Source organism: Phyllobates terribilis, unplaced genomic scaffold, assembly GCF_046119375.1.
Source record: "Phyllobates terribilis strain yellow unplaced genomic scaffold, ASM4611937v1 Scaffold_2__4_contigs__length_985480577, whole genome shotgun sequence".
Lineage (NCBI taxonomy): Eukaryota > Metazoa > Chordata > Amphibia > Anura > Dendrobatidae > Phyllobates > Phyllobates terribilis.
The window spans coordinates 25639068-25662439 of record NW_027362762.1 but is presented as its reverse complement, the minus strand read 5'-3'; the positions used below and the strand labels follow the sequence as shown (position 1 = coordinate 25662439).

The 23372-nt window shown below is 50.5% G+C and overlaps 1 protein-coding gene across 6 annotated transcripts in view; it reads right to left on the bottom strand.

Moving 5' to 3' along the window:
- LOC141190269 (uncharacterized) overlaps positions 1 to 23372 on the bottom strand; it is a 70497-nt gene that overhangs the window by 30242 nt on the left and 16883 nt on the right. The window contains exons 1-3 of one of the 6 annotated variants that reach the window (XM_073661213.1): positions 12634 to 12929; positions 7347 to 7427; positions 6895 to 7055 (exon numbers count right to left, since the gene is read on the bottom strand). Coding sequence is in view for 3 of the 6 variants with exons in the window: in XM_073661211.1 (XP_073517312.1) it covers positions 7347 to 7398 (52 nt within the window). In the remaining 3 variants the exon portion in view is untranslated. Of the gene's footprint in view, positions 1 to 6894; positions 7056 to 7346; positions 7428 to 12555; positions 12930 to 23372 lie in introns of those variants that run through there. The other 5 variants (XM_073661214.1, XM_073661215.1, XM_073661211.1 and 2 more) reach the window with 5 other exon arrangements.

Genomic DNA, 23372 nt, shown 5'->3' with positions numbered 1-23372 from the left:
TCCAGGTAAGCATGGCCCCCTCATCCCCAATCCAGGTAAGCATGGCCCCCTCATCCCCAATCCCGGTATGCATGGCCCCATCATCCTCAATCGGGTAAGCATGGCCCCCTCATCCCCAATCCGGGTAAGCATGGCCCCCTCATCCCCAATCCAGGTAAGCATGGCCCCTCATCCCCAATCCAGATGCGCATGGCCCCCTCATCCCCAATCCCGGTATGCATGGCCCCATCATCCTCAATCGGGTAAGCATGGCCCCCTCATCCCCAATCCGGGTAAGCATGGCCCCCTCATCCCCAATCCAGGTAAGTATGGCCCCCTCATCCCCAATCCAGGTAAGCATGGCCCCCTCATCCCCAATCCAGGTAAGCATGGCCCCTCATCCTCAATCCAGATGCGCATGGCCCCCTCATCCCCAATCCCGGTATGCATGGCCCCATCATCCTCAATCGGGTAAGCATGGCTCCCTCATCCCCAATCCAGGTAAGCATGGCCCCCTCATCCCCAATCCAGGTAAGCATGGCCCCCTCATCCCCAATCCAGGTAAGCATGGCCCCCTCATCCCCAATCCGGGTAAGCATGGCCCCCTCATCCCCAATCCGGGTAAGCATGGCCCCCTCATGCCCAATCCGGGTAAGCATGGCTCCCTCATCCCCAATCCTGGTAAGCATGGCACCCTCATCCCCAATCCGGGTAAGCATGGCTCCCTCATCCCCAATCCTGGTAAGCATGGCCCCCTCATCCCCAATCCTGGTAGTATGGCCTCCTCATCCCCAATCCTGGTAGGTATGGCCCCCTCATCCCCGATCCTGGTAAGTATTGCCCTCTCATCCCCGATCCCGGTACGCATGGCCCCCTCATCCCCCAATCTTGGCATGCATGGCCTCATCCCCCAATCCTGGTATGCACGGCCTCCTCATCCCCAAGCCTGATATGCATGGCCACCTCAGCCCTAATCCTGGTATGCTTTGGCCCCCTATCCTGGTATACATGGCCCCCCATCACTGCATACATGAAAAAAATAAACACTCCTATTCACCTTCCTGACCTGTGCTCCAGCGTGGCGTCCTGTTCTGCTGCCAGCACTGATCTCAGCATCTGAGCAGCGCATGATGCTGAGGTGAGCTGCAGGGATATTCACTCCTCTTCACGCCGTGACTATGGGCGTGGAGAGGAGTGAATATTCATTTTCTTTAATAGTGCGCAGTGTCAGCAGCGGCCGCAGCCCCTGTTGCAGCTCAGCGATTTGGTTTGCCCGCTCCTAAAGAGAATGAACATTCACTCTTCTCCACGCCCATGGGAGTGGAGAAGAGTGAATATTCATACTCTCTAATAGCAGGCACAGAGGATCGCTGAGCCGCACCATGAAGCTGGCGGCTGCGACTCATACTGTGCGCTATGGAAGAAAATGAATATTCACTCCTCTCCACACCCATGGGCGTGGAGAAGAGTGAATATTCACTTTCTTTGGCAGCGTGCACACGTGGTAGCTGCAGCAGCGGGCTACTGCCTGTGCCCCACTCCCCCACCACCAGAATATATATAATATAAGTATATACTTGAGCATAAGCCGAAGGGTTTTTTTTCAGCACAAAAAATGTGCTGAAAACATCAGCTTATATACGAGTATATAAAACAAAAAACAATGGGACAAAAGAAATAGAAAAACCTAAAGCTTGCTGTTTTACTGGTGTTGGCACCCTTTACATCAATTTAGTATGGAAACATTTTGACTCGCCTGGGGTAAATCACAAAAGAAATTCACCTGTGATTAAATTGTCGGTGCCCATGTGACATGAATTAGCCAGTGAATAAACTTCAGTGTTTTAAAAAGCCACATTGTAGGCCCTGTTCCTTTGTCACAATGGTGAAGACAAAGGAGCTGTCGGAGGACATCAGAACTGCTATTATTAGCAAACACAAGACTTCCAAAGCAAAGAGTATAAGGCCATTTCCAAACACATTGGTATCCCAGTTTCAACAGTGCACAATGGTATTAAGAAGTTTGCCAAGCATGGAACCGTCAAGAGCCTCCCTGGATGTGGGCGAAAGAGGAAGATTGCAAAGCGATATGTTCGAAAGTTGGTGTGAATAGTGAAAAAAACACCACGTCAAACATCCATAGACCTGAAGGCCAACCTAGAACAGTCTGGGGTCATGGTTTCAACGAGTACCATATGCCGCACACTAAACCAAGAAGCGCATTATGGGCGAATGCCAAGGAATTAACCATTGTTGAAGGTAAGACGTAAAAAGGAACGACTGATCTTTGCCAAAGAGAACCTTGACAAACGGCCTTCAGCCGACACACGGCTGTCATGGGAACCCATTGGAGCCCCAAAATCGCGTCAAGAGGCGCTAATGCATGTCAGTGCGAGTTTCAATTAAATGCCACTGTCAGATTAACAGCAGTGTATAAATGGTTAACAGCTGCGTCTGTTACAGATGGATATTGGGTATTTAATAGGGGCCATATCTGCAGTGTGTAGAGAGAGCGTCGCTCCGCCACAAACAGGCACCCCTACAACCACATACATGTAATATTATGTGATATTGTGTTAAGGGGTTAAAAAAAATACATTTATTAAGTCTTGAGAAGAGGTGTCTGGTCATAAGCTGTTTCATGTAAAACCCCCTCAAAAGACAAGGCAGCGTCCCTTCATCTGGATAAAGAGAGGCTCAATTTCCAGAGGAGACAAGGGGGGCACTCCCTCTGCCAGGAGAAACACAGGTGCCATCTTCAGAGGAGACAAGGGGTGCTCCATCACTCTGGAGAAACACAGGTGCCATCTTCAGAGGAGACAAGGGGTGCTCCATCACTCTAGAGAAACACAGGTGCCATCTTCAGAGGAGACAAGGGGTGCTCCATCACTCTGGAGAAACACAGGTGCCATCTTCAGAGGAGACAAGGGGGCACTCCCTCAGTCTGGGGAAAGATGGGTTAAATCTTCAGAGAAGACAAGGAGACAATCCCTCTACCTGGAGAAAGACAGGTTCAGTCTCCAGAGGATGCAAGGGGGCGCTCCCTCAGTCTGGCTAAATATAGGTTCAGTCTCCAGAGGACACAAGAGGGTGCTCCCTCAGTCTGGGGTATGACAGGTTCAATGCTCAGAGGATGCAAGGGGGCGCTCCCTCAGTCTGGCTAAATATAGGTTCAGTCTCCAGAGGACACAAGAGGGTGCTCCCTCAGTCTGGGGTATGACAGGTTCAATGCTCAGAGGATGCAAGGGGGCGCTCCCTCAGTCTGGCTAAATATAGGTTCAGTCTCCAGAGGACACAAGAGGGTGCTCCCTCAGTCTGGGGTATGACAGGTTCAATGCTCAGAGGATGCAAGGAGGCGCTCCCTCAGTCTGGCTAAATATAGGTTCAGTCTCCAGAGGACACAAGAGGGTGCTCCCTCAGTCTGGGGTATGACAGGTTCAATGCTCAGAGGAGACAAGGGGGCACTCCCTCAGTCTGGAGAAAAACAGGTTCAATCTCCAGAAGAGACAAGGGGGAGCTCACTCTACCTGGAGAAAGACAGGTTAAATCGTCAGAGAAGATAAGAAGGCGCTTCCTCAGTCTGGAGGAAGACAGATACAATCTCCAGAGGAGACAAAGGGGCGCTCCCTCTATCTGGAGAATGACAGGCTAAATCTCAAGAGGAAACAAGGGGGCGCTCCCTCAGTCTGGTGTAAGATCGGTTCAATTTCCAGAGGAGACAGGGGGCACGCCCTTAGTCTGTGTTAAGGCAGGTTAAATCTTCAGAGAAGACAAGAAGGCGCTCCTTCTACCTGGAGAAAGACAGGTTCAGTCTCCAGGGGAGACATGGGGGTGCTCCCTCTATCTGGGGAAAGACAGGTTCAGTCTCCAGAGGAGACATGGGGGTGCTCCCTCTATCTGGGGAAAGACAGGTTCAGTCTCTAGAGGAGACAAGGGGGCGGTTCCTGACTCTGGGGAAAGACAGGTTCAATCTCCAGAGGAGACATGGGGGTGCTCCCTCTATCTGGGGAAAGACAGGTTCAGTCTCCAGGGGAGACATGGGGGTGCTCCCTCTATCTGGGGAAAGACAGGTTCAGCCTCTAGAGGAGACAAGGGGGTGCTCCCTCTATCTGGGGAAAGACAGGATCAGTCTCCAGAGGAGACATGGGGGTGCTCCCTCTATCTGGGGAAAGACAGGTTCAGCCTCTAGAGGAGACAAGGGGGTGCTCCCTCTATCTGGGGAAAGACAGGATCAGTCTCCAGAAGAGACATGGGGGTGCTCCCTCTATCTGGGGAAAGACAGGTTCAGTCTCCAGAGGAGACATGGGGGTGGTTCCTGACTCTGGGGAAAGACAGGTTCAATCTCCAGGGGAGACATGGGGGTGCTCCCTCTATCTGGGGAAAGACAGGTTCAGTCTCCAGGGGAGAAAAGGGGGTGGTTCCTGACTCTGGGGAAAGACAGGTTCAATCTCCAGAGGAGACATGGGGGTGCTCCCTCTATCTGGGGAAAGACAGGTTCAGTCTCCAGGGGAGACAAGGGGGTGGTTCCTGACTCTGGGGAAATTCAGGTTCAATCTCCAGAGGAAACATGGGGGTGCTCCCTCTATCTGGGGAAAGACAGGTTCAGTCTCTAGAGGAGACAAGGGGGCGGTTCCTCACTCTGGGGAAAGACAGGTTCAATCTCCAGAAGAGACAAGGGGGCGCTCCCTCAGTCTGGGAAAAGACGGGTTAAAACTACAGAGGAGACAAGGGGGCGCTCCCTCAGAATCATTGGAATAGTCCACCTCAGTAGCCGGTCACAGCGAGAACAGACAATACCTTCATAAAGGCTGCGACCCTTTTTTTTATTATTTAAAAAGAAAACAACAACATTGTGTAAAGTAATTTTCTAAATGTTTGGTCCAGTGGATGGACCCTCAGGATCTGGAGGGAAGGATCAACTTTGCTGGGGCGGATGGGATCAGGCTTTTGGCTCTACAGATACCCCATCCCCTTGTCCTTTACCATCTCTCGATTAAACTTGATGGACATTTGTCTTTTTTGAACCACATAAACCATGTAAATATCTCCAGAATGACTTCTTCATTAGGTCACTTTCCCTGCTGGTTTATTGGGCAGGATCTCTTTCCATCATCCCCTGAAACTTCGCCTCTTTGGTTGGAATTACACCATTCACAGAGGACATTGATGGCGTCGCTGTGGCCGGCAGTGAAATCATTACTACTTGTGTATAGCAAATGTTTTATCTACATTTTTCGAGATTCTGGTGTCATGCATGAACAATGTCTAGTCTAATACTCTGCATCCCCCTCTAAGACCCGTAGACACAAAGACCCCATATGACTTCTGTGATAGCTGGCAGTGGATTCAGCAGATCCCACAGATGATCACTCAGACTGAGACCTGGGAATTAGGAGACACCCTGATTTCTCATATTTCTGGACCATCCTTGACCGACCTTTATACTGAAAGGAGCATTAGGAAATCCCACCACCACGAAGGAGGAACTTTATAATGTTTAGGTAGGTCTTATGGGTCACATCCACATGATGCCAAAACCCAAAGATATTAGAAAAACACGTGATAATAAACCCTGAGCACCCATGACCTGTCTTCAGATTACCGGTTGTCCCTCCTTGGACTTTTGGTAGGCACTAATCCTAATATACCAGGAGCACCACAATGGACCCAACTTATACCAGGAACACCATTCAAGGCCTGCTTTGTACCACAAATACCCTACAAGTAGACCTTTGACACCCATAAGACTTGTTCCTTTGCAGATGATCAAGTCGACTTGACTACGCAGTTTGGCCCTGGTCACACTTGCTCGAATCCTTACGTTTACCCATTTTTCCTGCTCCCATCTCACAGACTGTACATTGCAGATAAAACACCTCAACCCTGGATAAACCAGAAACACCAATAGCACATGGAGCCCGTAGGGTCATCGGGGTATACTGTATATACAGAGAGCCGACGAGTCCAGACTGAATAGAGGGAGTTTGGCATGGGAAGTAGTACAGTCGATAGATAAAGTATGATATTGTTGGGCGCACAAAGGAAAGGCGTACAAAAGGAGGGGCGCACACAAGAGGGGGGAACCAGGAGGGGCGCACAAAGGAAGGGTGCACAAGAGAGGGACGCACAAAGGGAGGGGAGAACAAAAGAAGGAGCGCACACAGGACGGGCGCTGAGTGTAATCCTAGTCTACTTGGACACCTCGGGGGCCAGTTACTGACATGCATGGAGCAGTTTTCTTTTGATCTCGTGTGTTCTACATATTTTGACTATTTTTGTATTTGTCAGTGTGACCACAAATCGTCAGTCTGGTCACTGGTGCAGGGGTGAATTATTCTTAATTATGCCAGACGTACTGTTCTTTTGTTCAGTAGTTCAAGGGACAAGAGCCATTATTCAATTGAGTCTGTCCATTGACCCTTGCATGTTAATTTGTAGAATGCCTGCTGATTACGTATTGCATCTGCCCCCTGCGGTGCACTAGTTTGCACAACTTGGAGGACAAATATGCAGTTTAATTGAACAATTGATTACCTCCCCCCCCCAATAATGCCCTGAATGGGAGCTGTGGAATATAAAATGGGGCTACCTCTGTTTCCAGAGAGATTCTACAGGACATCATCCCAATCACCATGTCTTCAGCTGGTGGAATACAGATCTGTTCCACTGAACCCACAAAGACATCTGGAGAACTCAGGTTGGGACAATCAGGTCACCTGGCCACATACCTCACTGCGCTCGCCCAGCTTCCTAAGCTTGCCGCTACCTCCTCTCTCTCTATGGGTGCCTGCCATAAGAGGGGTGCTACTGGTTGCAGTAGTTGGCCCTGGATGCCCCGAAGTCGCAGAGGTTCTAATCCGAGGTGAGCCAGTGGAAGGGCGAGACGCTGTCATTTGCACCATTTTGTGGACTTACATGTTGTTGCTGGCTGGAGCTGGACGTACGTGGTACGGTCGTGGTATCGGTCGTCTGAAGTGGCATAGGCTGAGACTGCAGAGTACGTATGTGGTCAAAATTGTTGGTCCCCCTCGTTTAATGAAAGAAAAACCCACAGTGGTCACAGAAATAACTTGAATCTGACAAAAGTAATAATAAATTAAAAATCTATGAAAATGGACAAATGAAGGTCAGACATTGCTTTTCATCTACCAGGAGTTGCTGTAAGATCGTGACCGGAAGAAATAAAACTAATTGCATCGTAACCCGCAACTCACAACCTCAGATCTTCACAGTCACCATCACTGACGGCAAGGTGGGACGCCGTCATTCTGTGCGGCCGGTATGCCGCATTTCAAGATTCACAAACAATGAGAAAACAAACGGGGAGCAAGTAAGGTCCCGGGACCGGGGAGACCAGTGGTACCAACCAGTGCACAAGGCGTGCGGGGGCCGCGCCGTCAGCTCCTCGGCATCCTGCATGCTTCCTCCTCTCAGTGTTCATGTGTCCACTGCAAAAATACAAAGGTTTATAGAGTTAGAAAAGCCGGGGAAACGGTGATCATGTGACCAAAGATCGATCACCGGGTCACACGTAACGATATATCCACAGTGCATCGGACCCCCAATACCACAGATGCCCACAGCCATGGTCACCCTGGTGCCAAGACATTATTCCTGGTCAGCAACCTACATTATATATGGCGTCTCCCCCTCTATATACTACGTCACCCCTCTGTCTACGGGATCTGCCCATCATATACGACGTCACCCCTCTGTATACGGGATCTGCCCATCATATAGGACGTCACCCCTCTGTATACGGGATCTGCCCATCATATATACGACGTCACCCCTCTGTCTATGGGATCTGCCTATCATATACGACGTCACCTGTCTACGGGATCTGCCCATCATATACAACGTCACCCCTTTGTCTACGGGATCTGCCCATCATATACGACGTCACCCCTCTGTATACGGGATCTGCCCATCATATAAGACGTCACCCCTCTGTCTACGGGATCTGCCCATCATATAAGACGTCACCCCTCTGTCTACGGGATCTGCCCATCATATAAGACGTCACCCCTCTGTCTACGGGATCTGCCCATCATATACAAAGTCACCCCCCATTATATAAGGCATCTCCCCCTCTGTCTACGGGATCTGCCCATCATATACGACGTCACCCCTCTGTCTACGGGATCTGCCCATCATATACGACGTCACCCCTCTGTCTACGGGATCTGCCCATCATATACGACGTCACCCCTCTGTCTACGGGATCTGCCCATCATATACGACGTCACCCCTCTGTCTACGGGATCTGCCCATCATATACAACGTCACCCCTCTGTATACGGGATCTGCCCATCATATATGACGTCACCCCTCTGTATACGGGATCTGCCCATCATATACGACGCCACCCCTCTGTCTATGGGATCTGCCCATCATATACGACGTCACCCCTCTGTCTACGGGATCTGCCCATCATATACAAAGTCACCCCTCTGTCTACGGGATCTGCCCATCATATACGACGTCACCTCTCTGTCTACGGGATCTGTCCATCATATACGACATCACCCCTCTGTCTACGGGATCTGCCCATCATATACGACGCCACCCCTCTGTATACGGGATCTGCCCATCATATATACGACGTCACCCCTCTGTCTACGGGATCTGTCCATCATATACGACGTCACCCCTCTGTCAACGGGATCTGCCCAACATATACGACGTCACCCCTCTGTATACGGGATCTGCCCATCATATAGGACGTCACCCCTCTGTATACGGGATCTGCCCATCATATATACGACGTCACCCCTCTGTCTATGGGATCTGCCTATCATATACGACGTCACCTCTCTGTCTACGGGATCTGCCCATCATATACAACGTCACCCCTTTGTCTACGGGATCTGCCCATCATATACGACGTCACCCCTCTGTATACGGGATCTGCCCATCATATAAGACGTCACCCCTCTGTCTACGGGATCTGCCCATCATATAAGACGTCACCCCTCTGTCTACGGGATCTGCCCATCATATAAGACGTCACCCCTCTGTCTACGGGATCTGCCCATCATATACAAAGTCACCCCCCATTATATAAGGCATCTCCCCCTCTGTCTACGGGATCTGCCCATCATATACGACGTCACCCCTCTGTCTACGGGATCTGCCCATCATATACGACGTCACCCCTCTGTCTACGGGATCTGCCCATCATATACGACGTCACCCCTCTGTCTACGGGATCTGCCCATCATATACGACGTCACCCCTCTGTCTACGGGATCTGCCCATCATATACGACGTCACCCCTCTGTCTACGGGATCTGCCCATCATATACAACGTCACCCCTCTGTATACGGGATCTGCCCATCATATATGACGTCACCCCTCTGTATACGGGATCTGCCCATCATATACGACGCCACCCCTCTGTCTATGGGATCTGCCCATCATATACGACGTCACCCCTCTGTCTACGGGATCTGCCCATCATATACGACGTCACCTCTCTGTCTACGGGATCTGTCCATCATATACGACGTCACCCCTCTGTCTACGGGATCTGCCCATCATATACGACGCCACCCCTCTGTATACGGGATCTGCCCATCATATATACGACGTCACCCCTCTGTCTACGGGATCTGTCCATCATATACGACGTCACCCCTCTGTCAACGGGATCTGCCCAACATATACGACGTCACCCCTCTGTATACGGGATCTGCCCATCATATACGACGTCACCCCTCTGTCTATGGGATCTGTCCATCATATACAACGTCACCTCTCTGTCTACGGGATCTGTCCATCATATACAACGTCACCTCTCTGTCTACGGGATCTGTCCATCATATACGACGTCACCCCTCTGTCTACGGGATCTGCCCATCATATACGACGCCACCCCTCTGTCTACGGGATCTGCCCATCATATAAGACGTCACCCCTCTGTATACGGGATCTGCCCATCATATACGACGTCACCCCTCTGCATACGGGATCTGCCCATCATATACGACGTCACCCCTCTGTATACAGCATCCCCCATCATATAAGACGTCTCCCCTCTGTATACAGCATCCCCCATCATATAATACGTCTCCCCCTCCACAGACAGCGCCTCCCCCTCCACAGACAGCGCCTCCCCCTCCACAGACAGCGCCTCCTCCCCTCCACAGACAGCGCCTCCTCCCCTCCACAGACAGCGCCTCCTCCCCTCCACAGACAGCGCCTCCTCCCCTCCACAGACAGCGCGTCCTCCCCCTCCACAGACAGCGTCCTCCCCCTCCACAGACAGCACCTCCCCCTCCAGACAGCACCTCCCCCTCCACAGACAGCGCCTCCTCCCCTCCACAGACAGCGCCTCCTCCCCTCCACAGACAGCGCCTCCTCCCCTCCACAGACAGCGCCTCCTCCCCTCCACAGACAGCGCCTCCTCCCCTCCACAGACAGAGTCTCCCCCTATCTAACCTTTGCCAGAATAGAAGAGCTTGCAATCTACAGAGCTGTCTCTATGCAAATCGCAGTACACAGGAGAGGTGGTTAACGCCATTGTCCAGGCTAATTAGCATAGGAATGTAGCTCCTGGAGCAGAGACCTGTGATGACACCTGAACTGGGGTCAGAGATTGAAAGAAAGAGGAAACTGCTCATTAAGCCTCAAAAGGAAATCCATCTCACTCTCCACAATAGCCAGGACATCCCCATGTACACGTGTACGATCACCAGTCTTGTAGACACCGACACGAAATATGGAACATCGGAAGTTCTATACTACCGATAATGAAGGGACACACATTTTTAGCAGAGGGGCTAATTAAGGAACAATACGCATATTTTTCCAGATCTGTGAGCCCTGCCGGTGAGCTATAACGCAAAAGTACAAAAATAACGGACAGCAGCCAGGTCATGTCTGATCTCTACAGAAAGGTAAATTTGCAATAAAAAATATGGTGTCACTTACGAACTTCTGCAATTAACCAGCAAGAAGTTATCGCAGAAATGAGAGATTTTATAAAAACCATGAAGGGTGGAGACCAACTCGTGAGGTCATCACAGGGGAGTGTGTGGGCAGGTCCCCCCTTTGGCACAAAAGATCGAGCTGAAGATGGGTCCATACTCATGCGGGGAGGTATATATTCTATAAGCAGGGGTCCTGATCGATAATGGTCCATTGGATCGCCTTCCTCCAGCTAAACTGGAGCAAGTTCAGAGAAGAGTGACCAGAATGGTGACTGGTCTGCAAACCATGTCCTATGAGGAACGGTTACAGGATTTGGGAATGTTTAGCTGCAAAAGAGAAGACGGAGAGGAGACTTAATAGCTGTCTACAAATATCTCAAGGGCTGTCACATTGTAGAAGGATCATCTTTATTCTCATTTGCACAAGGAAAGACTAGAAGCAATGGGATGAAACTAAATGGGAGGAGACACAGATTAGATATTAGAAAAAACATTTTGACAGTTAGGGTGATCAATGAGTGGAACAGGCGGCCACGAGAGGTGGTGAGTTCCCCTTCAATGGACGTCTTCAAACAGAGGCTGGACAGACATCTGTCTGAGATGATCTAGTGAATCCTGCTTTGAGCAGGGGGTTGGACCAGATGACCCAGGAGGTCCCTTCCAACTCTACCATTCTAGGATTCTATGATTCTATGAACTCAATCGTCTTTGCGATCTGAATAGTAAGTTTCTTTTGTTAACCTCCTTATTATTTTGTGTAACTGCTTATGTATTGTATGTCTCCTTTGTAAAATCTTGTATATTTTTCTTAAACACTGCGTCCCTTTTGGATTAAATATAAAATGTAATAGTTCTGTTTCTTTTGTTTTGTAATCGTTCCTTCCCCGAAGCCATATATGCTACCAGAACGCAGGCGTCTGGTTAAGCCTGCATTATATTTTAAAACTGATCGGTGGTGGCAGCAAATAATTGTAATTGGGCTATCATGAAGCTGACAGTGATCGTACGGGGGCGTATACACATATTCCATGCGTTGGAATCCGGAGTTGTGTACGCCATACACTCACTGCTCGCTTTCCGATAACTAGTGAGTAATCGGGATCATGCGTGTGCCGAATCCCTGACACCCTCTATATACAGCATCTCCCCTTCAATATACAGTACATCCTCTATAGACAGCATCTCCCCCTCTATACAGAGTCTCCCCTCTATATAAAGTACATCCGCTCTATAGACAGTATCTCCCATTCTATAGACAGTACATCCCCTCTAGACATGGCATCCCCTCTATATACAGCAACTCCCCCCTATCTACATTGTCTACCCCTCTATAGACATTGTCTCCCATTCTATACAGTACATGCCCTCTATAGACAGTGCATCCACTCTATACACAGTGTCTCCCAATCTATATACAGTACATCCCCCATCTACCGCTCTATAGACAGTGTATCCCCTCTATATACAGCATCTCCCCTTCAATATACAGTACATCCTCTATAGACAGTACATCCCCCCTATCTACAGCTTCTACCCCTCTATATACAGTGTCTCCCCCTCTATAGACATTACATCCCCTAACCTCTAAATACAGTACATCTCCTCTATATACAGTGTATCCCCTCTATATACAGTACATACCCCTCTATATACAGTGTCTCCCCCTCTATATTCTGTTCTATAGCCTCCATTCTAGCACAGACACAGTTCTTGCTTTACCTCTCAGTGGCTCCGCCTCTTCCTCCTCCTCTCAGGTCACGTGACTGATCTGACATCACTTCCTAATTTTGTTCTGTAAAAACTTTATTTACACTGAACACTGGAGAATCTGCAGGAACTGTAGACTGGAGGTGATTTCATGAGGATCTGACCGCGACCGTGACCGTGACCGCAGCCTCCGCTCCAGACGGGTCAGCGCTGAGGAGACCGGAGCTGCCGGAGCGCGGCCTCAGTGACCCCTCCTGTAGACAGTTCACCTATGCCACCACTAGATGGCGGTGCCGGAGCGCGGCCTCAGTGACTCCTCCTGTAGACAGTTCACCTATGCCACCACTAGATGGCGGTGCCGGAGCGCGGCCTCAGTGACTCCTCCTGTAGACAGTTCACCTATGCCACCACTAGATGGAGCTGCTCCTCATACACCAGTGTAGTCGCCTCTTCTGGCTTTTTAGGCTATGTGCCCACGTTGCGGAAATGAAGCATATTTTTTACGCTTCTCCCTGGCAGGAAAAACGCATGCGGATTGTACGTGCGGATTGTACGTGTGGATTGTACATGCGGATTGTACGTGCGGATTGTACGTGCGGATTGTACGTGCGGATTGGGCGTGCGGATTGGGCGTGCGGATTGGACGTGCTGATTGTGCGTGCGGATTGGGCGTGCGGATTGGGCGTGCGGATTGTACGTGCGGATTGTACGTGTGGATTGTACATGCGGATTGTACGTGCGGATTGTACGTGCGGATTGTACGTGCGGATTGGGCGTGCGGATTGTGCGTGCGGATTGGACGTGCGGATTGTGCGTGCGGATTGGGCGTGCGGATTGTACGTGCGGATTGTACGTGTGGATTGTACATGCGGATTGTACGTGCGGATTGTACGTGCGGATTGTACGTGCGGATTGTGCGTGCGGATTGTGCGTGCGGATTGGACGTGCTGATTGTGCGTGCGGATTGTGCGTGCGGATTGGGCGTGCGGATTGGGCGTGCGGATTGGGCGTGCGGATTGTACGTGCGGATTGGGCGTGCGGATTGGACGTGCGGATTGGGCGTGCGGATTGTACGTGCGGATTGTACGTGCGGATTGTACGTGCGGATTGTACGTGCGGATTGGGCGTGCGGATTGTGTGTGCGGATTGTGTGTGCGGATTGTACGTGCGGATTGTACGTGCGGATTGTACGTGCGGATTGGGCGTGCGGATTGTGCGTGCGGATTGGACGTGCTGATTGTGCGTGCGGATTGTGCGTGCGGATTGTACGTGCGGATTGTGCGTGCGGATTGGACGTGCGGATTGGGCGTGCGGATTGTACGTGCGGATTGTACGTGCGGATTGTGCGTGCGGATTGTACGTGCGGATTGTGCGTGCTGATTGTACGTGCGGATTGTACGTGCGGATTGTGCGTGCGGATTGTGCGTGCGGATTGTGCGTGCGGATTGTGCGTGCGGATTGTGCGTGCGGATTGTACGTGCGGATTGTGCGTGCGGATTGTGCGTGCGGATTGTACGTGCGGATTGTACGTGCGGATTGTACGTGCGGATTGTGCGTGCGGATTGTGCGTGCGGATTGTACGTGCGGATTGTACGTGTGGATTGTGCGTGCGGATTGTACGTGCGGATTGTGCGTGCGGATTGTGCGTGCGGATTGTACGTGCGGATTGTGCGTGCGGATTGGACGTGCGGATTGGGCGTGCGGATTGTACGTGCGGATTGTACGTGCGGATTGTGCGTGCGGATTGTACGTGTGGATTGTGCGTGCTGATTGTACGTGCGGATTGTACGTGCGGATTGTGCGTGCGGATTGTGCGTGCGGATTGTGCGTGCGGATTGTACGTGCGGATTGTGCGTGCGGATTGTGCGTGCGGATTGTACGTGCGGATTGTACGTGCGGATTGTACGTGCGGATTGTGCGTGCGGATTGTGCGTGCGGATTGTACGTGCGGATTGTACGTGCGGATTGTGCGTGCGGATTGTACGTGCGGATTGTGCGTGCGGATTGTGCGTGCGGATTGTACTTGCGGATTGTACGTGTGGATTGTGCGTGCGGATTGTACGTGCGGATTGTGCGTGCGGATTGTGCGTGCGGATTGTACTTGCGGATTGGGCGTGCTGATTGTGCGTGCGGATTGGACGTGCGGATTGTGCGTGCGGATTGTGCGTGCGGATTGTGCGTGCGGATTGTACGTGCGGATTGTGCGTGCGGATTGTACGTGCGGATTGTGCGTACGGATTGTACGTGCGGATTGTGCGTGCGGATTGTACGTGCGGATTGTACGTGCGGATTGGACGTGCGGATTGGGCGTGCGGATTGTACGTGCGGATTGTGCGTGCGGATTGTGCGTGCGGATTGTACGTGTGGATTGTGCGTGCTGATTGTACGTGCGGATTGTACGTGCGGATTGTGCGTGCGGATTGTGCGTGTGGATTGTGCGTGCGGATTGGACGTGCGGATTGGGCGTGCGGATTGTACGTGCGGATTGTACGTGCGGATTGTGCGTGCGGATTGTGCGTGCGGATTGTACGTGTGGATTGTGCGTGCTGATTGTACGTGCGGATTGTGCGTGCGGATTGTGCGTGTGGATTGTGCGTGCGGATTGTACGTGCGGATTGTACGTGTGGATTGTGCGTGCGGATTGTACGTGTGGATTGTGCGTGCGGATTGTACGTGCGGATTGTGCGTGCGGATTGTGCGTGCGGATTGTGCGTGCGGATTGTACGTGCGGATTGTGCGTGCGGATTGGGCGTGCGGATTGTACGTGCGGATTGTACGTGCGGATTGGGCGTGCGGATTGGACGTGCGGATTGGGCGTGCGGATTGTACGTGCGGATTGTACTTGCGGATTGTGCGTGCGGATTGTACTTGCGGATTGGGCGTGCTGATTGGGCGTGCTGATTGTACGTGTGGATTGTGCGTGCGGATTGTACTTGCGGATTGTGCGTGCGGATTGTACTTGCGGATTGTGCGTGCGGATTGTACGTGTGGATTGTGCGTGCGGATTGTACTTGCGGATTGTGCGTGCGGATTGTACTTGCGGATTGTGCGTGCGGATTGTACGTGTGGATTGTGCGTGCGGATTGTACTTGCGGATTGGGCGTGCTGATTGGGCGTGCTGATTGTGCGTGCGGATTGTGCGTGCGGATTGTGCGTGCGGATTGTGCGTGCTGATTGTACATGCGTTTTTCCTTGCATTTCCGCATGCGGGTTGTGATTTTAGCATCACCTGGAAAGTTCTTGACAACTTGGTCACACAATATAAATCCATGCAACTGGCGACCGGCGACCGGCAGATATAGAGTGACCAAGTTAGTTAAAAAAAAGAATAAGAATGGTGAAAAATAAATAAAGTTTTTACTCGCCTTCTGACGGCTCTGTCTACTTGCTCGCAGCGCTGAAGGATCTGAGGTGACGTCACCGTCATGTGACCGCTCTGTCTCGCGATATCCCAGCAGCCATGAACGAGCCAGGAAGGAGCGCGGCAGCCACGCCGGGGCATCGGGGGGGGAGTATAGGTTTATTTTTTACCATTCTCTCGGTCACTCTATATATGCCGGTTGCCGGTTGCCGGTTGCTTGGATTTATATTGTGTGACCAAGTTGTCAAGAACTTTCCAGGTGATGCTAAAATCACAACCCGCATGCGGAAATGCAAGGAAAAACGCATGTACAATCCGCACGCACAATCCGCATGTACAATCCGCATGTGTTTTTTTCTGCCAGGGAGAAGCAGAAATGCTGCAGAAATTTTCTGCTTCATTTCTGCATCGTGGGCACATAGCCTTATATGATACCCAGGTCTGGATGACAGTCTTCTCTCCTCCAGACCCGGGTACCATCCGCACATTGAAACGCATAGAATCCGCTTGTACAAATGTACAGACACGGATTCTATGCGTCTCAATGCAAGTCAATGTCGGCAATTACGTCGCGCTTCCACGAAATTAATGGACGTGCTGCAAATTTTTGAGCGCTGCGGAAAAATCCGCAGCATGAGCATAGAACTTGCAGAATCCCCTTGGGGACCATGGGTTGCGGATTACCTAACGTTTAACAAGCGTTTACGCTGCGGAAATTCCACAGCATATACGCTTGAAAAACCCTACGTGGGCACACAGCCTTAGTGTTTTTTTTTTATGAAAGTGCTTCTGTGTGTAATAGAGAAACCAGTGATCATCACAGGTCAGAGAGGAACATCACAGATCAGACAGGAACATCACAGGTCAGAGAGGAACATCACAGATCAGATAGGAACATCACAGGTCAGAGAGGAACATCACAGATCAGACAGGAACATCACAGGTCAGAGAGGAACATCACAGATCAGACAGGAACATCACAGGTCAGAGAGGAACATCACAGATCAGACAGGAACATCACAGGTCAGATAGGAACATCACAGATCAGATAGGAACATCACAGGTCAGAGAGGAACATCACAGGTCAGAGAGGAACATCACAGGTCAGAGAGGAACATCACAGATCAGACAGGAACATCACAGATCAGAGAGGAACATCACAGATCAGATAGGAACATCACAGGTCAGAGAGGAACATCACAGATCAGACAGGAACATCACAGATCAGAGAGGAACATCACAGATCAGATAGGAACATCACAGGTCAGAGAGGAACATCACAGATCAGACAGGAACATCACAGATCAGAGAGCAACATCACAGGTCAGAGAGGAACATCACAGGTCAGAGAGCAACATCACAGGTCAGAGAGGAACATCACAGGTCAGAGAGGAACATCACAGATCAGACAGGATCATCACAGGTCAGACAAGATCATCACAGATCAGACAGGATCATCACAGGTCAGACAAGATCATCACAGGTCAGACAGGATCATCACAGGTCAGAGAGGAACATCACAGGTCAGAGAGGAACATCACAGATCAGACAGGAACATCACAGGTCAGACAGGATCATCACAGGTCAGAGAGGAACATCACAGGTCAGAGAGGAACATCACAGGTCAGACAGGAACATCACAGGTCAGACAGGAACATCACAGATCAGATAGGAACATCACAGGTCAGAGAGGAACATCACAGATCAGACAGGATCATCACAGGTCAGAGAGCAACATCACAGGTCAGAGAGGAACATCACAGGTCAGAGAGCAACATCACAGGTCAGAGAGGAACATCACAGGTCAGAGAGGAACATCACAGATCAGACAGGATCATCACAGGTCAGACAAGATCATCACAGATCAGACAGGATCATCACAGGTCAGACAAGATCATCACAGGTCAGACAGGATCATCACAGGTCAGAGAGGAACATCACAGGTCAGAGAGGAACATCACAGATCAGACAGGAACATCACAGGTCAGACAGGATCATCACAGGTCAGAGAGGAACATCACAGGTCAGAGAGGAACATCACAGGTCAGAGAGGAACATCACAGGTCAGACAGGAACATCACAGGTCAGAGAGGAACATCACAGGTCAGAGAGGAACATCACAGGTCAGAGAGGAACATCACAGGTCAGAGAGGAACATCACAGGTCAGAGAGGATCATCACAGGTCAGACAGGATCATCACAGGTCAGACAGGATCATCACAGGTCAGACAGGAACATCACAGGTCAGACAGGAACATCACAGGTCAGACAGGAACATCACAGGTCAGAAAGGAACATCACAGGTCAGAGAGGAACATCACAGGTCAGAGAGGAACATCACAGGTCAGAGAGGAACATCACAGATCAGACAGGAACATCACAGGTCAGAGGAACATCACAGGTCAGAGAGGAACATCACAGGTCAGAGAGGAACATCACAGATCAGACAGGAACATCACAGGTCAGAGGAACATCACAGGTCAGAGAGGAACATCACAGGTCAGACAGGATCATCACAGGTCAGAGAGGAACATCACAGATCAGACAGGAACATCACAGGTCAGACAGGATCATCACAGGTCAGAAAGGAACATCACAGGTCAGAGAGGAACATCACAGGTCAGAGAGGAACATCACAGGTCGGACAGGAACATCACAGGTCAGACAGGAACATCACAGGTCAGACAGGAACATCACAGGTCAGACAGGATCATCACAGGTCAGACAGGATCATCACAGGTCAGAGAGGAACATCACAGGTCAGACAGGATCATCACAGGTCAGACAGGAACATCACAGGTCAGACAGGAGCATCACAGGTCAGAGAGGAACATCACAGGTCAGAGAGGAACATCACAGGTCAGAGAGGAACATCACAGATCAGACAGGAACATCACAGGTCAGACAGGATCATCTCAGGTCAGAGAGGAACATCACAGGTCAGAGAGGAACATCACAGATCAGACAGGAACATCACAGGTCAGAGAGGAACATCACAGATCAGACAGGAACATCACAGGTCAGAGAGGAACATCACAGGTCAGAGAGGAACATCACAGGTCAGAGAGGAACATCACAGGTCAGAGAGGAACATCACAGGTCAGAGAGGAACATCACAGGTCAGACAGAATCATCACAGGTCAGACAGGAACATCACAGGTCAGACAGGAACATCACAGGTCAGACAGGATAATCACAGGTCAGACATGAACATCACAGGTCAGACATGAACATCACAGGTCAGACAGGAACATCACAGGTCAGACAGGATAATCACAGGTCAGACAGGATAATCACAGGTCAGACAGGATAATCACAGGTCAGACAGGATAATCACAGGTCAGACATGAACATCACAGGTCAGACAGGAACATCACAGATCAGAGAGGAACATCACAGATCAGATAGGAACATCACAGGTCAGAGAGGAACATCACAGATCAGACAGGAACATCACAGATCAGAGAGGAACATCACAGATCAGATAGGAACATCACAGGTCAGAGAGGAACATCACAGATCAGACAGGAACATCACAGATCAGAGAGCAACATCACAGGTCAGAGAGGAACATCACAGGTCAGAGAGCAACATCACAGGTCAGAGAGGAACATCACAGGTCAGAGAGGAACATCACAGATCAGACAGGATCATCACAGGTCAGACAAGATCATCACAGATCAGACAGGATCATCACAGGTCAGACAAGATCATCACAGGTCAGACAGGATCATCACAGGTCAGAGAGGAACATCACAGGTCAGAGAGGAACATCACAGATCAGACAGGAACATCACAGGTCAGACAGGATCATCACAGGTCAGAGAGGAACATCACAGGTCAGAGAGGAACATCACAGGTCAGACAGGAACATCACAGGTCAGACAGGAACATCACAGATCAGATAGGAACATCACAGGTCAGAGAGGAACATCACAGATCAGACAGGATCATCACAGGTCAGAGAGCAACATCACAGGTCAGAGAGGAACATCACAGGTCAGAGAGCAACATCACAGGTCAGAGAGGAACATCACAGGTCAGAGAGGAACATCACAGATCAGACAGGATCATCACAGGTCAGACAAGATCATCACAGATCAGACAGGATCATCACAGGTCAGACAAGATCATCACAGGTCAGACAGGATCATCACAGGTCAGAGAGGAACATCACAGGTCAGAGAGGAACATCACAGATCAGACAGGAACATCACAGGTCAGACAGGATCATCACAGGTCAGAGAGGAACATCACAGGTCAGAGAGGAACATCACAGGTCAGAGAGGAACATCACAGGTCAGACAGGAACATCACAGGTCAGAGAGGAACATCACAGGTCAGAGAGGAACATCACAGGTCAGAGAGGAACATCACAGGTCAGAGAGGAACATCACAGGTCAGAGAGGATCATCACAGGTCAGACAGGATCATCACAGGTCAGACAGGATCATCACAGGTCAGACAGGAACATCACAGGTCAGACAGGAACATCACAGGTCAGACAGGAACATCACAGGTCAGAAAGGAACATCACAGGTCAGAGAGGAACATCACAGGTCAGAGAGGAACATCACAGGTCAGAGAGGAACATCACAGATCAGACAGGAACATCACAGGTCAGAGGAACATCACAGGTCAGAGAGGAACATCACAGGTCAGAGAGGAACATCACAGATCAGACAGGAACATCACAGGTCAGAGGAACATCACAGGTCAGAGAGGAACATCACAGGTCAGACAGGATCATCACAGGTCAGAGAGGAACATCACAGATCAGACAGGAACATCACAGGTCAGACAGGATCATCACAGGTCAGAAAGGAACATCACAGGTCAGAGAGGAACATCACAGGTCAGAGAGGAACATCACAGGTCGGACAGGAACATCACAGGTCAGACAGGAACATCACAGGTCAGACAGGAACATCACAGGTCAGACAGGATCATCACAGGTCAGACAGGATCATCACAGGTCAGAGAGGAACATCACAGGTCAGACAGGATCATCACAGGTCAGACAGGAACATCACAGGTCAGACAGGAGCATCACAGGTCAGAGAGGAACATCACAGGTCAGAGAGGAACATCACAGGTCAGAGAGGAACATCACAGATCAGACAGGAACATCACAGGTCAGACAGGATCATCTCAGGTCAGAGAGGAACATCACAGGTCAGAGAGGAACATCACAGATCAGACAGGAACATCACAGGTCAGAGAGGAACATCACAGATCAGACAGGAACATCACAGGTCAGAGAGGAACATCACAGGTCAGAGAGGAACATCACAGGTCAGAGAGGAACATCACAGGTCAGAGAGGAACATCACAGGTCAGAGAGGAACATCACAGGTCAGAGAGGAACATCACAGGTCAGACAGAATCATCACAGGTCAGACAGGAACATCACAGGTCAGACAGGAACATCACAGGTCAGACAGGATAATCACAGGTCAGACATGAACATCACAGGTCAGACATGAACATCACAGGTCAGACAGGAACATCACAGGTCAGACAGGATAATCACAGGTCAGACAGGATAATCACAGGTCAGACAGGATAATCACAGGTCAGACAGGATAATCACAGGTCAGACATGAACATCACAGGTCAGACAGGAACATCACAGGTCAGACAGGATCATCACAGGTCAGACAGGATCATCACAGGTCAGACAGGATCATCACAGGTCAGACAGGATCATCACAGGTCATACAGGAACAACACAGGTCAGACAGGAGCATCACAGGTCAGAGATGAACATCACAGGTCAGAGATGAACATCACAGGTCAGAGAGGAACATCACAGGTCAGAGAGGAACATCACAGGCCAGACAGGAACATCACAGATCAGACAGGAACATCACAGGTCAGAGAGGAACATCACAGGTCCGAGAGGAACATCACAGGTCAGAGAGGAACATCACAGGTCAGAGAGGAACACCACAGGTCAGAGAGGAACACCACAGGTCAGAGAGGAACATCACAGGTCAGACAGGAACATCACAGGTCAGACAGGAACATCACCGGTCAGACAGGATCATCACAGGTCAGACAGGAACATCACAGGTCAGACAGGAGCATCACAGGTCAGACAGGATCATCACAGGTCAGACAGGAACATCACAGGTCAGACAGGATCATCACAGGTCAGCCAGGATCATCACAGGTCAGCCAGGATCATCACAGGTCAGACAGGAACATCACAGGTCAGACAGAATCATCACAGGTCAGATATGTTTTTTCCATGATTCTTTTACATATCGTTTATTTCCACCACCCATACATAGAAATAGTCTGATGTCACTACCACAACCAGCAAAGCCAGAGGTGGAGGAACATCGATGGGGCCTGACACAGCGTAGGGCGAAATTATGGGACTCACATGACATCACCCTTCAGATCCCATCTAGCAATCACTGCACCTCTCAGACCCCGTCTAGTAATCACCGCACCCCTTAGACCCCGTCTAGTAATCAACACACCTCACAGACCCTGTCTAGTAATTACCGCACCTCTCAGACTGTCTAGTAATCACCGCACCTCTCAGACCCCGTCTAGCAATCATCGCACCTCACAGACCCTGTCTAGTAATTACCGCACCTCCCAGACCCGTCTAGTAATCACCGCACCTCTCAGACCCCATCTAGTAATCACCGCACCCCTCAGATCCTGTCTAGTAATCACTGCACCTCTCAGACCCCGTCTAGTAATTACCGCACCTCTCAGACCCCGTCTAGTAATTACCGCACCTCTCAGACCCCATCTAGTAATCACCGCACCTCTGAGACCCCATCTAGTAATCACCGCACCCCTCAGATCCCATCTAGTAATCACCGCACCTCTCAGGCCCCTTCTAGTAATCACCGCACCTCTCAGGCCCCTTCTAGTAATCACCGCACCTCTCAAACCCCGCCTAGTAATTACCGTACCTCTCAGACCCGTCTAGTAATCACCGCACCTCTCAGACCCCATCTAGTAATCACCGCACCTCTCAGACCCTGTCTAGTAATCACCACACCTCTCAGACCCCCATCTAGTAATTACCGCACCTCTCAGACCCCGTCTAGTAATCACCTCACCTCTCAGACCCCGTCTAGTAATCACCGGATCTCTCAGACCCCATCTATTAATCACCGCACCTCTCAGACCCCGTCTAGTAATCACCACACCTCTCAGACCCCGTCTAGTAATTACCGTACCTCTCAGACCCCGTCTAGTAATCACCGCACCTCTCAGACCCCGTCTAGTAATCACCACACCTGTCAAACCCCGTTTAGTAATTACTGTACCTCTCAGACCCCGTCTACTAATCACTGCACCTCTCAGACCCCGTCTAGTAATCACTGCACCTCTCAGACCCCGTCTAGTAATCACCGCACCT